General features: G+C 38.9%; 2 protein-coding genes across 2 annotated transcripts; both read left to right on the top strand.

The window, feature by feature from the left end:
• Window positions 1–461: 461 nt before the first annotated feature.
• Window positions 462–7,148, top strand: LOC103703078 (uncharacterized). The gene is made up of 5 exons (XM_008785777.6): window positions 462–1,871; window positions 3,905–4,616; window positions 5,316–5,682; window positions 6,335–6,717; window positions 6,807–7,148. Exons 1-4 carry the CDS (start codon window positions 1,577–1,579, stop codon window positions 6,383–6,385), a joined length of 1,425 nt encoding a protein of 474 aa, XP_008783999.1. The 5' UTR covers window positions 462–1,576; the 3' UTR covers window positions 6,386–6,717; window positions 6,807–7,148.
• A 1,865-nt stretch (window positions 7,149–9,013) lies between these two features.
• On the top strand, window positions 9,014–13,500 carry LOC103703221 (uncharacterized). The gene is made up of 2 exons (XM_008786005.5): window positions 9,014–9,681; window positions 13,112–13,500. The coding sequence occupies exons 1-2, from the start codon at window positions 9,268–9,270 to the stop codon at window positions 13,286–13,288; spliced, it is 591 nt and encodes a 196-aa protein (XP_008784227.1). The 5' UTR covers window positions 9,014–9,267; the 3' UTR covers window positions 13,289–13,500.
• Window positions 13,501–14,287: the final 787 nt, after the last annotated feature.

Below are 14,287 nucleotides of genomic sequence, written 5' to 3'. Positions count from 1 at the left end.
GCACCCTTGTTATCCATCAACTTCACATGAAAGTGTGAATCATATATATATATATATATATATATATAATAACGCACCAAGGCTAAGGGGAGCACCATGTGCCACGCTTAGCATGTGCTGTTTCAAACATTTCAAAGTGCCACCATCTTCGATCTTCAGAGTTTACCTAATAAATAGATAAGCTTCATATATTTGATATATGGTTTGAATTGCTTGTTCTATTCATGATACTGACTTGTTTTATACAAGTTGAGTCTTCGGATATATTAGAATACAACAATAAAATTCTATAGTTATGAAAAAGATACAAGTAATCAGATATAGTATAATACAATAGTAAAATTCTATAATTTGATACAAATACTAGTTTTGAATAGAACAATTAGATTTTATAATTTTTGAAGATTGATTTGAGATATCATATTAAAATTGTGTATGTAATATGTGGCAAGCTGTAATAATATTTTTTAAGTTTAATTATGCTGAATTTATGGCTAAAAAAAAAGATGGTTCAACTAATGTAAACGATATTGTTATATATGATTTACTAATAACATAATAAATTCATAACATTGGAGTAATGCAATCATGCAAGAGTAATGATGGCATATGAAAATGTAGATGTGCAAAACACGACTACTAGCACCATAAATAACTACACAAAAATGCATCGAATGCTGTAGCCATTTGCTATGACAGGGGCTCACCGACGTCCAAGGCATATGCTTGTAAATTTAGAGTAGCTCAAGATAAGCCGTTGCTCAGTTTAGGAACCCACTTTTCTGTAGCAGTTTAATTGTTTTCCACTTAAGTAAATTTGTAAATCAGATTCCTTTTCAATTCATTGAAAGCGCACGTGTGACAATGCGGTGGAGGAGGTCAGGACGGTTCCTGAGGCTGGTTACGGAGCTACCTACGGCTGATGATTCCAACTTCAAATAAGGCCTCCCCTGGGGGTAATTGTAACAGTGGCCAAAGCAGAGGGAGAAAGGAGCCGCTCCGATTGCTTTGCATCGAAGGATTTCTCTCCTCATTTCTTTGGTTGTAAGGAAGGAGGCATCTTTATCCTGTAATAATTTTGTGCTATCACGATCACACCCTATCATTCCATCAATAAAGATGAAAGGCGAATTGTTTTGAAATATTCTGAAAACCCGAAGAATTGATGATATGATGTGCACGGAAATGAACCAAAATTGAACGGAAAGCTAGTTTTTTTAATTTTAATAGATGAGGAAGAGATGGCTTGTCAAAAGTATTTTTAAAGTAGGTATGTATTATCCTATTATAATACGACTTTATTCCCAGAACGCCCGAATAGTCTCCCGGTTCCATCAGGATAGGAAATTGGAATATACTGCGAGATAGCGGGGAATAAGTCTCACGCAGACACGCAGTATTCGTTATTTTTCCCTCTCTGCCCTCCAGCCCTTTCCCTGCCCCCAATTCGTTAACCCACCGCCCGATCTCAAACCCTAGATCGATCCCTTTTCCCCCGCTTCCTCCCATGAAGCTCATAGGGGTTAGGTTTTGGGTTTCCTGCTCGCTCCACAAACCCTAGAGGATCTCCATCGCCATGGAGGGCTCTGTGGAGGACCCCGGTGCCCCGGATTCATGGGAGCTGGCGGATTTGGACGACAGCATGACTCGGCTGATGCTCTCCTCCAAGAAGGGCTTCGATCCCTCCACTCCGCCGCCTTCGATGACGGTGGAGTTTGCCGAGGAGGCGCCCCCGCCGCCCGATTCCGTTGGTTCGTCCTCCTCCGCCTCTGGTTTAGCCGAGCGCCGAAGGGGGCCATCTGAAGAGGAATTGAGCGAAGTGGATCAGTTTCTCAGGGAGGCTTTGGATAAACCCCGGGAACGGCTTTCGAGTAAGTCTAATGGTTTCCTAATCGCACTTTGGGTTAGTTCTTGTAAGATTGATGGCAATTATCTGATTTTATCGATGGTCATATGGATTTTTATGCTCGTGTATGGATCTGAATCCTGGTCTGGGTTAGGGTTTATCTTTAATGCGCGTGCGATAATGCGACCATACTTTTTTTTAGGGTTTACACCTTCCCCCACAACCCCCACCTTTTTTGAAAAAACTTTGGATTGGATGTGGTCAGGAACACTGATATCAAGAAATTGAAAATTTGTGGTTTTGGGAAATTATATCCTAATCATACAGCAGTCAACGATGACAAAGCCTTTCTTTTGAGAGGTCAATCGAGTTCTGAAGCTGCGGGTTGACGGTAATGAGTATTTCGTGTATGGATGAGGATCACGTCTGATTTCGAACAAATTCGAAGTGCAAATATTGTGGCCTATTTTGTTTTCTATAGAGTTAATTTGTTCTATGATGCATATTAAGATATCCCACTACGAGGCATGCAGCCTCTCATTCCACATGTAGATTGCAGAGGACAAAGATTTTATAGGTGACAATAATGGCATGGAACTGTATGCTGAAAAGTAGGATACTTTCCTTCTCATGCATTACCTGAAATTTTGGAAATGAAATAAGTCTCGATATTCCGTTGCAACTGAATGAAAGCACCCCTTAGTGTAACACGAAACGGAACTTGATGATAATATACTTGAAGAAGCAGTGACAAATTTATGAGCTTTTAGTCTTAATAGGTTTAATTGTATCCACTAATATCTCATGCTGCTAAGTTGATTGAGAATAGGCCTATTATATCAGTAGATCAATTAGAATTGAGATGATAAGATTTGGAAACAGAATGGAGCTGTTGAAATTATGGAGGGGACATTGAGATCTTATGAATTAGCGATGTATTGCAAGGTTCTAATGTATTTTCTTTTCCCCCTTCCTATGTACAGCATGAGGATCAGCTTGTGGGAAACGTGTAGATTAGGAAAAACAAGCATTTATTTTTTTGTCGAGTACTGAATTCAAGTACAGTTAAATTGCAATTTATAAGAAGCTTTGATGATTTTAATATAGTAATGCATAAACAAGTTGATGCGAAAAAAATAGACAAGATGCTTTATGAGATATACGGATTTGTTAGAAATTTACTGTTTATGAATAGCAATTGTGAATGAGTAGGAGATAAAGTGAGTTTGCATGGAAAGTTGTCTTTTACGATGCGGTGTCGTGCATCAAGTATGGCAGGGCTTAGCAAAGATGATCAAAGAATTAAAATCTCTAAAATTAGTAAAGATGAAATGATCCAGCGTTTGTGATTGATTTCATTTTCCTAGTAATAACTTTGAATCATTTGGAATCACTATTTTGTTTTATTATTTTTTGCTTCATGTGTCTCTTCTTTCTCTCTTTAATTCCTTGGACCTCTATCTTGAGTTTTACTCTTGGAATTATAATTCAATTCTTTAATGATTGATACATAATAAAATTTCATTGGTTCTATTTGGTGAGTTCCAAGTATTCCAGCTGTTCTTGGTTGATTGTTACTGTTGCAATAAAATGTCTTAGAATAGGTCTATTGGTTTGATTTCTCCTGCACTTATTTAGTATATATGTCAGGGTATTCTGACTTCTAAAGCCTACTGAGCAGGGTTATTCCCATATGGTATGAGACTAATGATTGTGTTTGCCAGTCAAAATCTTCCATGATGTTGGAGAATCATTTAAATTGGTTTGGTGACCACTTACAAATGACAATGTATGCTAGGGATGATCTCTCTGAGGAGCAAGTTTGTGTTGGTCTGATTATCTGAGGAGGGATTAGACTGGGAAAAGAAAAGATTAGATGAATAGAGTGATAATGGATTTAGATACTGTTTCCATTATGCGTATAAGACTTCTTCAAGGAAGCCATTGACATATGAATAGATTTCTGTAAACAGTCAGCAGATTTTCTGAATCTAGTTTGAGACATCTTGTATATGTTTTTTTTTTCTGTCTATTAATGTCGTTCTTTTTCCTTGTCAGTTTTGCGGATGGAGCAAGATATTGAGAAGTTTATCCGGAATCCTACTCAACAGGAGCTGGAGTTTCAGGACCTTCCAACTTCCTATCTACGATTGGCAGCTCATCGTCTGGCCCGACATTATTACCTGCAGTCAATAGCCATGTCTGACAATGTTATGCCTGATGGATCTGGTTCTCGAATTGTGCTTCGCAAAACTTCTGATTGTCGATTTCCTCCTGTTAGGCTAGCAGACATTCCTGTCAATTTGCCAAGGGAAGATGCCAGTAGTGTTGTTAAGGTTGCAATCAAGCAGAGGCCACAGAAACAGTCCTCAGTTATTACCAGTGGAAATACCCGTTCTTCTAAGACAAACCTTATAAAAAGCGTTGAACAAAGAAAAGAGGAGTATAACAAGGCACGCGCTCGAATATTTAACAGTAGTGGTGGTGGTGTTGGAATGGCAAAGACAGAAGGTGAACCAAACTTGCAGGATAGCTTCCAACAGCGCTCACCCATATCAGCAAGATCAGATGACAGATCTACAATTGAAAAATCTGAAACTAACCTTGGAAGGGCTTTGAGTGACTCTTCTATAGGTAGCAATATATCAAACAGAAATAGGACAGAGAAAGATCCTGCTGTCAGTAAATACAGAGCTAGCAATAGAGTGGCCGTTTTTCGTGATCGTGAGATTGATCGGAAGGATCCTGACTATGATCGGAGTTATGATAGGTATGATGCAAGTGCAGTCCCATATGGGCTAGAGATGCATTCCCCCTTTCAACAGAGTCCATACTTTAAGGATGCTGCCTCTTATACCATTGAGTATTAATACTCCCAAGATTAGTGTTTTAGCATTAACAATCCCAAGATTAAATTTTAGCTCTAACCACAAGTTTTATTGCATTTGTGCCGATAAAAATTTTACATCCTGTTGCTTTTTCACATTTTTTTCGTTGCAAGGTCATGTTGATTTGACCATTTCATTGTTGATATAGCTGCTTTAAGTATATTATCTGCATTGCTCAGACATGTGTCAGCAGTTACTGTTACAAAGAAAGTTGTAAGTTACTGTTACAAAGAAAGTTGTAAACTAGGTTAACCCGTATTGACTGCTGATCAGTAAAAAAGATTTTTTTAATTTTATGTACCATACACAGGCACCAGTTGGCTCGAATAAGTTGAATGTACCAAGATCTGTTTTGATGGACAAGAATGGCCGGTCTTCTTTACTATTTCATCTGCCAAATACCCCTTTGACATTCATTCTTATGGTCTTACTCTTGCCTGATTGCATATCGCCTATCACAACTGGCTCCTTGTCCCCCTCATTGCAAGAGCAAGAATGCATTTAATATCTCCAAGAGATGAATGTGATCCAATATTTTTGCTCATTGAACTGAGGCATTTTTTTTGTCATTCTGATTCCAGGTATATGCAAAGATTTGACCCTGGATTTGGATTTAATGGAGGACCGTATACCATGCAGCCGATGTTTTCCCCTGCTGTTAACTATAATACTGAATTTCCTCAACTTGGATCAAGTCACAGGCCTCAAATTCCTATTGAACACCAGCCCAGACACATTCCTCAACATCTGCCGGGACCTTGGTCAGCGGCATCGGGACCTGCAATTGGCTATGGTCATGCTGAGGGTTTGATGGCATCATTTAATACAAATCATGTTGGAACACCATCAACATCATCAGTTTACGTGCATTCTTCCCAATACTCTGTCCCTCCGCACCCTGGAATGTCGTTTGTCCATTCCCGTGAACATGTTCAACCTTTTGCGCAGGTATGTGAGCATGCTACCATAACGAAAATTTGAATATCTGATTGTTGATGTAAGGTTATGTGATCATTTTCCTTTTGTTTGCTTTATAGTGTGAGGGCAGAATTATAGTGTGAAGGGGACACCAGCTTTGGTGTCTTGTGGGCATCAGTGCTCTTCCCCTTCTGTTTACTCTTTCCACTGTTCTGGTTGGTAGTTTGACCAATGTCATCTGCATAGCAGCCGAATCATATAAAGAAATAAGTCAAATAATTTTTAATTGTTAGATGTTTGCTTATCCGTTATTCAATTGCCTTGTTTTTTCAGTTTCTTGTGGTCTAACTACATCAAGGAAATAGCGTTACAAGTGATATACTTAGCCTTGCTGGTTGTTATGCTATTTCTGGAATTAGTCATTCCAGGTTGAACCAATCCATCCTCACTTTCATACGGCACAGGGATGATTTTCCTTGCTGCTTGTCATGCTGTTTCTTTTGTCGATCATACCAGGTTGACTCGAAATATGAAAGCCAGTCTGTCTTTAGTTTCATGCAGTTCAGAAATGATTTTCCTGCGCTTCAATCTACACCGAATTTTTTCCCCTTTGTTTTATAAAAGACATTGTTTATATGTTTCATCATTATGCTAGTATATGCTTGACACTGGCTATATGCAGATTCATCAGCAGCAGGCTGAAGCGAATTTTGGCTTAGCCCGGCCCCGCTGAGGGGCTTGGGCATGCCTGCACCTGCCAGTACCTCTCTGAGATCAGTAAAATGGATGGTTGCAGTTGCAGTATTTCTTGATAGCTGGCAGGAAGATTGCAGGCATGAAAAACCAAGATTGGCTGGAATAATGCACCTCATTCGCTGAAATCATTCGACCAGTTCCGGCTTTCTTGGCTCAATGCTTCTTTCACTTAAGGTGAAAGAAAGAGAGCTTGGTTTCTAAGGTTCTCATTACTTTCTGAGGCTCCAGACATCACTGTCGAGCAAGTTAAAGAATTACAGGATGGCACAGAGTGAAGCTTTGGCACATACATTGTTGATCACGATTAAGGTTTGACAAAGAGAACTTTAAGTCCTTTTGCTTTGTTACATTTTGTACGAGATGTCTAACTGTGGGAATCGCATGTTTCTCTGTAACAGCACCATAGGCCACTGTGTTTCCGCTATTATGGTAGAGGAACCTCAATCACAGGCTTTTGAACCTGCTTTTAGTAAACAAGTGAAGGCAAAGGGGATGTTGGTCCTCTTTTATCCTGGCTGTGGAAGGTAAGTGGTGCCTGATCAAGAGCTTCACTGTGGCAGCTTTCTGGTGCCTGGTCAAGAGCTTTTTTACTGACTTTATGTTGACAGTAGATGTGTATCATTTGCATCATAATGCACAGATGTAATTTATCAATTGATTATAACCCTGTTGGACATGGTACTTGAACTTTATTAGAGTAATGATTTTTATGAATTGTAAAGCTTTTCATGTTTTCTGTATGTGTGTGAAATCTCATGGGATGTTATCCTTTTTCATATTCATGTCATGATCTGAAGGAACTTTTTATAACTTAGGTCTCTCTCTCTAAAGAATCCTATCTAATCCAATGTATAAAGGATGAAACTCTTTTTCTTTAGTTTAAGTTTCATTCATGCACCATTAAATGCTCAACCTTGTCATTTTTGTGGTCTTGCCATTCTTATTAACCTTCATGGTGTCAGCTGTTGTTTGAAACCCAATGCTTGTAAGGTCAAGCCTCTTCATCCAATTGATTGAGCTTGTGTCCGTTCGAAATGCAAGTAATTTGGAAGATCAGTAACCAAGCATCTGGTTGGTGTTCCATGTATCTTTTTTATCTTCTGTAAAACCAAGTATTATTTCTTCAATAGCTATATGATCATCATAGGCTTATGATGCATTTATAATCATACAAAATGTGATTTAAATGGCATGATCATGTAAACAAATATCTGATGTGGCCTGATAGAGCGAGCTTGAAAGGGAGAAAGGCAATGATTAGAGTTGGCATAGGAGTTAAGAGTGGCTAGGGTGTCAAATGAACTGAGCAGTTTGGGATGGGGGAGGACCTTGAATCGAGCAAGCCAAATAAACCAGCTTGAACTACCAAAATAAGCTTGAAATTAATTAATTTCAAGTCAAGCCAAAAATGGTCCCTCAGCTAATATGCAGGCTTGAATATATTTATCTCTAAAGCTAATATAGAGGTGTCGTTATAATAGTCCAATTTAGGTTGTTGTTGATGGGATGATTGGAGGTCTAACATCGATGATCCAACAAGCCGGGTGTGATATATTATTTTTAAATTATTTTTAGGACTCGTTTGGTTTATGGAACATGAGGAGAAAGTGGAGTCAATTAGAAAGTGGAGTCAATTAGAAAGTGGAGAGACGCCTCGTATTTGGTTGGAGTCTTTAAGGAAGAGAAAAGAAAAAGGCTAATTTTTATTGGATGAGAATTGAGATAATTTTTTTTTTCTAAAAATGCTCTTAAAATTTGAGATAGAATGAGATAAGGTATTTTTCTTTATTAAAGGTATAACAGGTATTTTACACCATTTTTAAGAAAAAAAGATGCTCAATGGTCATTCTAAAATATGCTACTTTCTAAGTATCATATACCCAAGCATTAACTTTATAGAAAAAAAATATTTTAGTGAGAAAAAATCTTTCTTACGAATCAAACGAGTTCTTAAAAATCATTTGATTTGGAGGGCTAGAGATCTCGAGGCCTTATAAGATGGTAGATCGCATCCATCTGCTCCGTTCTCAATCATCCAGTAAGGACCTACTTGACTTAGAATGTTGGGCCAACATCCACATAATAGCTGCCATATAAGTACTAATAATTTATATCCAGATGTTATTGGGATCCTAGAATATAAATCCTGTTATAGATACATGATCTTATTTTATTTATTATGACTTTTTTCATACGCGAATTCCATATTTGACTTGAATTCTAGATTGAATATACCATGCCTACTCCTCTACATGATGGCAGGAAGGGACTAAACCCTCTCCTCTTCAACTCTATATAATATCTACATAATTTATGATGTAAAGAAAACCTCATATATATCTTTTATTTCCAAACCTATAATTTTACTAGGGGGTGAGTATGGTGGTATATTTGTATTTGCTGTACATATACATACATATATGCATTTGATTAATCATATATATTTGTATTTGCTGTGTGTGTATATATATATAATGGAATGTATTTGATTAAGGAGAGAAAAATAAACGTGAACATGAAAAAAATTCTACATGGATTATTGAATTTATGATTCGTGCAGTTCTATTGAATTTAATTATACAAATAAACAGCAAAAATTATCAAACGATATCTCGTGAGTTTAAAATTGAAAATACTACGAAAGAGATGTCATGAAAAGATTTTTTTTTCTTTTTTCTTTTTTTTTCCCATTTCCATAAACAAAGTCATGATCTAAATGAGTGCCAACATGTGCCAGGAGGGCCCAAACATTTGGACCCACAAATTTCGAAAGCCTAATGGAAGACCAAATGATGTTGATATGGACCGGGCTTTTGTGGGCCTGATGCATGGGGTTCATTCAATTGCGACCGTCGATCCATGCACGGACTGCTGCGATTGCAAACAGAGAACTGCGTTGATGAGCCCGGCCCATTGACGCGAGAAACAGAGATCGAAAGGTTCGTAGTTTGTTTGATTGGTCGGACGGTCAGAATTTCAGGAAGGTACACGAATCTCCAAGCCAAGGCCTTCGTTCGGCCGATATCATTAGCAGTGGTCCGGGCTGAGCTCCGAATTCACGACCGATCGATCGAGATGCAAGCGGCGCGGAACGCCATCCGTCTCATCAGGTCGTTCCCTCCTCGTCCTCCGCCGCCGGCGGTTGGCGGTGGAGCGGCGGGATTCTCGCAGTCTTCGGCGGCGCCGGCGGCGGCCGTGTTCTTGGACAAGCAGGACATCGCTGATCGCGTCGTCCATCTCCTCCGATCCTGCCCCTTCGTCGATCCCTCCAAGGTCTGTCATCCATCCTCTTCCGTTTCTCCGATTGGATTATCCATCTGGTGAAATGAACCATTGCGTTCCGAGATCGCCGTTCCTTTCCTTTCATTTATCAACTCTTGATCTATTCTTAATTCTGGTCTCCAATTAGTTTCCTGTCCATGCTCTCAAATCTTGGACCGATGAGAGGGGGGTTTATTTTGCAATGGTGTAACAAGAAAGGACAATTTTTTTTTTCTTCATGTGATAGCGGAAAGAATAACTCTGATTCACGAACTTGGTAAAGAGTGACGGGTTGGGATACGAAAACTGGCTTCCTCTTGTTGCTGGAAACATATAATATGGGCAGTTTTGGAGGGCGCTTGGGTCTCAGAATATGTCGGAGTCTTCAAAAGAATTCGAATCTGATTTAGTTTCACGGTTTAGGGTAGAGAAGACGGCTTGCGCATGGCAAAAGTCATTGCTTTGAACGATGGCATTTTGTTTGCTAGAGGGGTATTTTCACTCATCAGCACCGAAACCTTATCTCATCTTTTTCATTTGCTCGAAGCCGGGTGAATTTTATGATTGTTAGATCAAGTTTAACTGTATGGATCTTCTTCCATTTTTAATTTTTAGGCATGAATATTTGTTTAATCTTTTTTCTTCTCAAGGGATCGTTTTTTCCCCTTAACTAAATATAACTGTTAGTAGAAAACTGAATCCTGCATTGAATCGTGATTTAACCTTTACACTTTACTCTTTACAGCTGAACACTGGATAGTGCATGACTTGCAGACATAGATATAACTGTATAAGAGTTTTGAGAAGAGCCAGTTTTTATCCCAAGTGTATGCAGTATCAATCCGTATTACTGGCTGTTGTTTATTTGAGAATGAAATATGGCTTCACCATGTTCCATCTGTCTTGGTTGTTATCTCAGCTTTCTTTGATTGCTTTCGATGTTTAAGACATATTGTCCCAACTTCATGACATTTGCAAACATATGCATGGATCTTCTTAATGTCCTTTCAACAAAGCCACTCATGATGTTTAGGAAAGTCTCAAATTTCTGTTATAACTTACACAAGAGTATAAATGATTCACAAACTTGAGATTTTTGTCGGTTGCATAAACATTAGACCTCTGAACTTCTCATTATTCATATCTGCACTTTACCTGCAAATTAGGTTAGTGAACTAAGAGAACCTACTATCTATTGAAAAAAAGAAAAAAGGGCACTCAAAAATATTTTCCTAAACACTCTTTTGCTAGTAGCTTCAGTTGAAAGATATATCTATATATCATGAATGCGGTTCTAAATTTTAGTTGATAAACTTGTATGTATGCTTGTTGAGCATATTAGTAGTTGTATTCGTAGAAGAAAGCCAATGCTATTGGAAGATCTTTACTTGCTAATGTCATGCCGTTTATGTGTCTCTTTAAGTTCTACGGTTGAAGGGCCTATTTTTCCTTCAAAGTTACTGTTTTCTACCACCTTGAACAAACAGACAAAACAAAACCTATTGGGATTACCCCACTTCACTCAACAAAGAATCTCTCTCTCTCTCTCTCCTCTCTCTCTAGGGAGGGAGGGGTATTTACTCTTGAGCTTGAGATTGCATAGTGTGCCTAAACTTAGGCTATTATTATTATTTTTTGTCTAGTTTCAATCCAAGGGAGAAGTTCTCCATATACTAGAGGTATTCTTTTTTGTTGAAGTGTCTTTCTTACAGACATAACCTCAAACAGATATCCACTGAAGCTTTATAATATGTTTAAAGGCTGCCTATAAGTAAGGCTTGGATTGAGCCGGGCTGAGCCACATCCCTGCCCGAGCCTGGGCCGAACTTGATCCGAAAATTTTTTTGGGGCTTCGAGCTGGGTTTAGGCTCGAATTTTTTTTCCAAATTCTAGCTTGAACCTGCCTGAAGCCCACAATCGCACATGACTTGAATAAGCTTGTTTCAACCAAATGGCTGGGCTCGACTCAAATTGGCCTGACTGAGCAATCCAAAATGCTTGGCCCAACCCGAACATTCATGGTAGAAGATCCTAATAGTAAATATGGGCCAAGCTCATGCCGGTTTTTGGGCTCAAGCTACAGACCAATCCAGACATCGACTTAATTTATTTGGCCCCTATTTTTAGACCTAAGTCCGGCTCGACCTGACCTGGCCTGATGGGCCTCATGCTGGTGGACCGAGCTCATTTCCAGCTCTACCTACAGAGGAACCTACCTTGCACTTGGAGGATTTACTATTTATATATTAATAGTGCTCAAATGCAAGAAAATACCAAACAGTACTATTGGCATGTCTTCATGGGAAAATTGATTTTATTCTTGTCAAGTTTTTTTGCTACGGTTGCCATTGATGGTTTTTTTAAGCCCGATACATGTAAACTCCTAGACAATTGTTATATGGCCCGTAGATCATGCTTTGAGTATAAGGGTTTCTAGCCTCAGACAACCTTCCACAGCACCTTGGGCCTTGGGTTCTTCTAACTGTAGGATTTAATTCCTCATAGGTACTTTATTAGACTTTTCTCTTGGAAGTAGAACTATATATTTTCCTTGAAATATTTCATGTGAATCACTTTGGTCCAAATTTCTAACTATGACTTGATTTTTATCCTTTTTTCCATGATCTTTGTAGTCAGAGTGGTTTTGACTGTGGTTGATGGCCTGTTAATTGTTGCAGCATACATATGCTAGTGGATCCATGTTTTTTCCACCACGTTCGTGATAGATGACCATGACTTTTGCTCACACACTAAATATTTCTAATGTCGAACCCAGGTAGAAGTCAATGCTTGAAGCAATTTAAACTTTGTTTCTTCAATTGACTTAGTTCTTGGCCTTACTATGAATTGCATTAAGTGGTTAATAAATGATCTACAACTATCACACCTACTTTCTGATGCAATGTCAAAAAAGTACTCTGATAGCATATTAGCATGTGAACTACATGTTCAAAAAGTATAAAAATGAGGGGTCCTCTTCTTCCAAAGAGCTGTATGAGATCAATATGCCATCCGTACTTCTTGGTAAAACATCCCTTTAAAATGTTAGCTTTAGCAGGTACCCTGATGAAGACAAGGACTACAGTGAGAATAGGAAAAAGATTGGGTTGCCTGTGATTAAGATTCTTGCACTGATACTATTTCTTCCATGCACAATAGTTGCTTATGTTACAAACTGTTGTCATCATTTTGTCTAGCTTGTTTCTTGCTACTCTCTTCAGTCCTTTGAATGTTTTGTTCATCCAGCTACAGACAAAAAGTATTTATCTGTAGAATTTTTTAAGACTCGATTGGCAAAGTGAGCTTACAGCTGCTTCACCATATCTTCTGAAATGTATATGTGGTTAATGCATGATAGCCCTAAGCACCATCTATACGACATGTTGTTCTATTGAATGAAAAGAAGACCTGAATGTCTTGGATTACTTGCTGTCGTGGACAGGTGAGCCCAACCACAAATTTTAAGAACGATCTGCAGTTGGATATGCTGGAAAATGTGGAAGTTATGGTGGCAGTAGAAGAGGAGTTTGCAGTTGAAATTCCCGACGGCGAGGCTGACAAAATCTCATCTGCTGCTCATCTCATCGACTACATTGCTGCCCATCCACAAGCCAAATAAATTTTCGAATTCCATCTTTTGGCTGAATCTAGACTCTCTGGGTTGCTTGTAATGACGATATCGTCAAGACCATTTTTCTGCAACCTTCAGTTGTTTTTTTTTTGGATATTTCATAGGATACTTTTATACTCATCTTTCGAGAATATTTTCTTCTCATTGATAAAAATGCTTGAAATGTCCAGTTTAATAGCCCGCTAATACCCCTTTTGTGATCTTTGATCTTTGTTTTTTCTTATAACATGATAAATGCGGATAGGTAGGGGCTAGATGTAAAATTGCTCGCGCATTAAATGTTTGATCTTGCACAGTAAGGCCTTCTTTGCCTGTTCACTGATGAAGAAATTTCACAGATTGGCTTGTCCCCACAATCCAAAGGAGGGTAGTTAAAATAGGAGACATCCATCAGTGATACAGTGCGATAGCAGCATGGACACAAGCCCTATTCATTAGGCTCTGCCCAAAGTCTCTAGGTTAAAGTTCGCTATTTCAGTACCAGATTCCGTATCGGTGCTGCAGTAACTCAGTGTCGGTATGGTACGAAATTTTTTCAGCGTAATGATATCGAACTGATATGGTAGGGTATGCTTCGTACCATATGGCGAACCATGCTTTGGATTCTTCGGTACCGAGTGTCCAGCTACCACCAATGTGGATCCTTATTTCCTATAATAGTACTTGGACCCTTGTTTCCCATGATAGCACTTGTCTTCGTTCTTTCATTGGACCAAATCTCGCTCCCAAAATTCCAGAATTTGCAGTGCTTTAGATTGACGCCGCTCGTCATGTATCACCACAACGTGATTTATAACTCTGATCAAAAGCATTAAAGAAGCTGCTGTGGCAATCCGAACGATGAGTTTTTCTCTGAACTGTCAAGCTAAAGGAGTGCCGTAATGGAATGGGATGGCTCGGGGGATGCAATCCATTGTAACAAGGTCGATAATGAAGGACCTCTCTTATTGAATGGCTCATGATGAGCGGACCATGTGGAGGGAGGCA

This window comes from Phoenix dactylifera, chromosome 13, assembly GCF_051530095.1.
Source record: "Phoenix dactylifera cultivar Ajwa chromosome 13, Ajwa_hap1_PhDact_Kaust_v1.1, whole genome shotgun sequence".
Classification (NCBI taxonomy): Eukaryota; Viridiplantae; Streptophyta; class Magnoliopsida; order Arecales; family Arecaceae; genus Phoenix; species Phoenix dactylifera.
This window is presented reverse-complemented; position numbering and strand designations above follow the sequence as displayed.

Bases quoted from the DNA above. Each gene is read 5' to 3' on its own strand.
- LOC103703221 (XM_008786005.5), top strand. From the start codon at position 9,268: ATGCACGGACTGCTGCGATTGCAAACAGAGAACTGCGTTGATGAGCCC. The intron at 9,682-13,111 runs GTCTGTCATCCA...TGTCGTGGACAG, and splicing joins CCTTCGTCGATCCCTCCAAG to GTGAGCCCAACCACAAATTT.
- LOC103703078 (XM_008785777.6), top strand. From the start codon at position 1,577: ATGGAGGGCTCTGTGGAGGACCCCGGTGCCCCGGATTCATGGGAGCTG. The intron at 1,872-3,904 runs GTAAGTCTAATG...TTTCCTTGTCAG, and splicing joins ACCCCGGGAACGGCTTTCGA to TTTTGCGGATGGAGCAAGAT. The intron at 5,683-6,334 runs GTATGTGAGCAT...GGCTATATGCAG, and splicing joins ATGTTCAACCTTTTGCGCAG to ATTCATCAGCAGCAGGCTGA.